At 59.5% G+C, this 2,312-nt stretch overlaps 1 protein-coding gene across 1 annotated transcript; it reads right to left on the bottom strand.

Annotated features, from left to right (window-relative positions):
* Window positions 1-390: 390 nt before the first annotated feature.
* Window positions 391-1,761, bottom strand: LOC116463980 (putative UPF0607 protein ENSP00000382826). Its single transcript, XM_032147268.2, has one exon. The coding sequence runs from the start codon at window positions 1,759-1,761 to the stop codon at window positions 391-393; it is 1,371 nt and encodes a 456-aa protein (XP_032003159.2).
* Between the last annotated feature and the right edge of the window lie 551 nt (window positions 1,762-2,312).

Here is a 2,312-nt window from a genome sequence, read left to right as displayed (position 1 = left end):
CACTTCCCAGACGGTAGGCCTGCCCGACAGAGGCGCTCCTGACCTCCCAGATGCGCGGCTGCTGGGCTGGGGCCTCCTTACTTCCCAGATGGTGCCGTGGCTGGGCAGGGGTGCTCTTCACTTCCCAGATTGTGAGGCGGCTGGGCAGAGGCGCTCCTCACTTCCCAGGCGGTGGGGTGGAGGGTGGTGGGGAGTGCCGGCAGAGGTGCTCCTCACCTCCCAGATGGGGCGGTGGCCAGGCAGAGGCCCTCCTCTCTTCCCAGACGGTGGGGCGGCTGGGCAGAGATGCTCCTCACTTCCCAGATGGTGCAGGGACCAGGCAGAGATGCTCCTCAGGTCTCGATCTCTTGACCTCCTGATCCGCCCGCCTGGGCCTCCCAAAGTGCTGGATTACAGGCGTGATGGCTCACGCCTGCCCTGCCGTGTCTTCTTTCTCCTAAGCAGCTGTTTTTGTCTCCTGGATTTTGATGTTCTACTTAACACCCTCATGTTCTTACGCATGTTGCCCTGCTGGAGGCATCCTTCTCTTTGGAAAGCCTGACCCACCAACAGTGCCTCAGGAGATAGACAGGGAAGCTTAGCCGGTGGGGGCCCCTCGTCTCTATCCCACCTCAGTGTCAGGGGAGGGGTCGGTTGCAGCTGCAGCGGTGGCCCTGACAGTTTTCTTTTGCGGGAACTGCGGGACCCGTGGCCGACAGCTCTGGGTGGAGAAGAGCTACTTGATGCAAGAGCTGCAGGATCCCTGCGGTGCATGTCCTCCCCCACCATCAGCAAGCCTGGAGAGCTGGGCAGGTGGTCTTTACCCAGTACCTTCAAGGCCGCCTTCTCTGGCCACAGGGCGCAGCCCGGAACTGGTGCAGGGAGCACTGTTGGAACTGGGTCAGGCTTCCCAAAGGGAAGGATGCCTCCGGCAGGGCTGTGTGAACTGGCAACTCCATGGCCCTTGGAGTGGAAACTCACTGCATGCACCTGGGCCTTGTCAGTCTGGTTGTTTTCTGTCAAGCTCTTCAGACGGACACTTCCCTCCAAGGGCCTGGGATTATACCAGGAGGAAGTGAGGTTTCCCTGAGTCTCCAGGGGCCTGGAGGTGGAGGCTGCTTCCCCATTGCTACAGGGGCCCCTTTTATTGTCTTCCTGCCCCTGGGTCTCTACCTGGTCTTTCACCTGCGTTGCTTCTTTGGGCTCTTCTGTCCTCACCTCCATCTTCGGGAGCCTGGCTGGGATCACCTGCTCATCTAATGAAGGAAGTCGGAGGTTAAATTTGCCTCTGAGACGAGGGATCCTCACGGGGCTGACGTGTCCAAACATCATGGAGTTGTGAGCAGACAGCACGGGTTTCTTCCTTGAGTGGGGGCTCCAGACCACAGAAGGCAGGACCCTCAGTGGGGTGCCCGTGTTCTGAGGGAGAGGACACAGCCTCACAGGGGCGCGGTCCCACCTGGCTGGAAAAGAAGGCCCAACATGTTTCCGAGGGTTGAAGAGGAATCGGAAACAGCCCAAGGGTCCCGGGGCAGGCACAGGTGCAGCAGGCACAGGTGCAGCAGGCACAGGTGCAGGAGCCACAGGGTGAGCCTGGCCAGCTGGGAGGGCCTCACGGACAAGACGAGCAGGTTGCTGATGCTGTGGCTGGGACCTGCTGGGGAAGCCGGAACACCTTACTCTTAGACCAAAACGTTGACACTGGAGTTGCAGGGACCTGCGGCTGAAGCAGAAACAACATACGCTTATACGAGGATGTTGCCGACGGCATAGCCAGGACATGCGGTGGAACCAGGAACGAAATATGCTTAGAAGAGAACGTTGGTGATGGCGTGGCTGGGAGCTGCGGCGGGAGCAGGAACAACTTACTCTTAGACCAGAACGTTGACACTGGAGTTGCAGGGACCTGCTTCTGAAGCAGTAACAACATACGCTTATTTGAGAATGTTGCCGATGGTGTAGCCAGGACCTGCGGCGGAACCAGGAACAAAATACGCTTAGTGAGTTGCCCATTTTCAGTGAGTTGTGCACAGACAAAACTAAGGGTCAGAAGCGGAGAGGATACTCCTAAGTCACCCACATCTCTGTGGCCGGGTGTGCAGTGGGCACCTGGGAGATTATGACATCACCATGGGGCTGGTGACAGAGCCAGGGTGTGGACGAATGAGCAGGAGCCTAGCAAGGGTGCCTACAAGAGGAGTCAAAGGGCAAAAGGCGAGGCCCCTCCACTGGTCCAGCTGGACTCTCTAGCCTCAGGGACGTCCCGCTCCTGGGGGCAGGTGTGTGGCCCTGGATGGCCCCCCCCTGTGGCGCTGTGGAGGGTGCGGGGCTGA

This window comes from Hylobates moloch, unplaced genomic scaffold (genome assembly GCF_009828535.3).
Source record: "Hylobates moloch isolate HMO894 unplaced genomic scaffold, HMol_V3 SCAFFOLD_109, whole genome shotgun sequence".
Lineage (NCBI taxonomy): Eukaryota > Metazoa > Chordata > Mammalia > Primates > Hylobatidae > Hylobates > Hylobates moloch.
Note: the sequence above shows the minus strand (reverse complement) of the source record. Positions and strands in the feature narration are given on the sequence as shown.

Coding starts and splice junctions, on each gene's coding strand:
- LOC116463980 (XM_032147268.2), bottom strand. CDS start 1,761: ATGTCCTGGCTATGCCGTCGGCAACATCCTCGTATAAGCGTATGTTGT.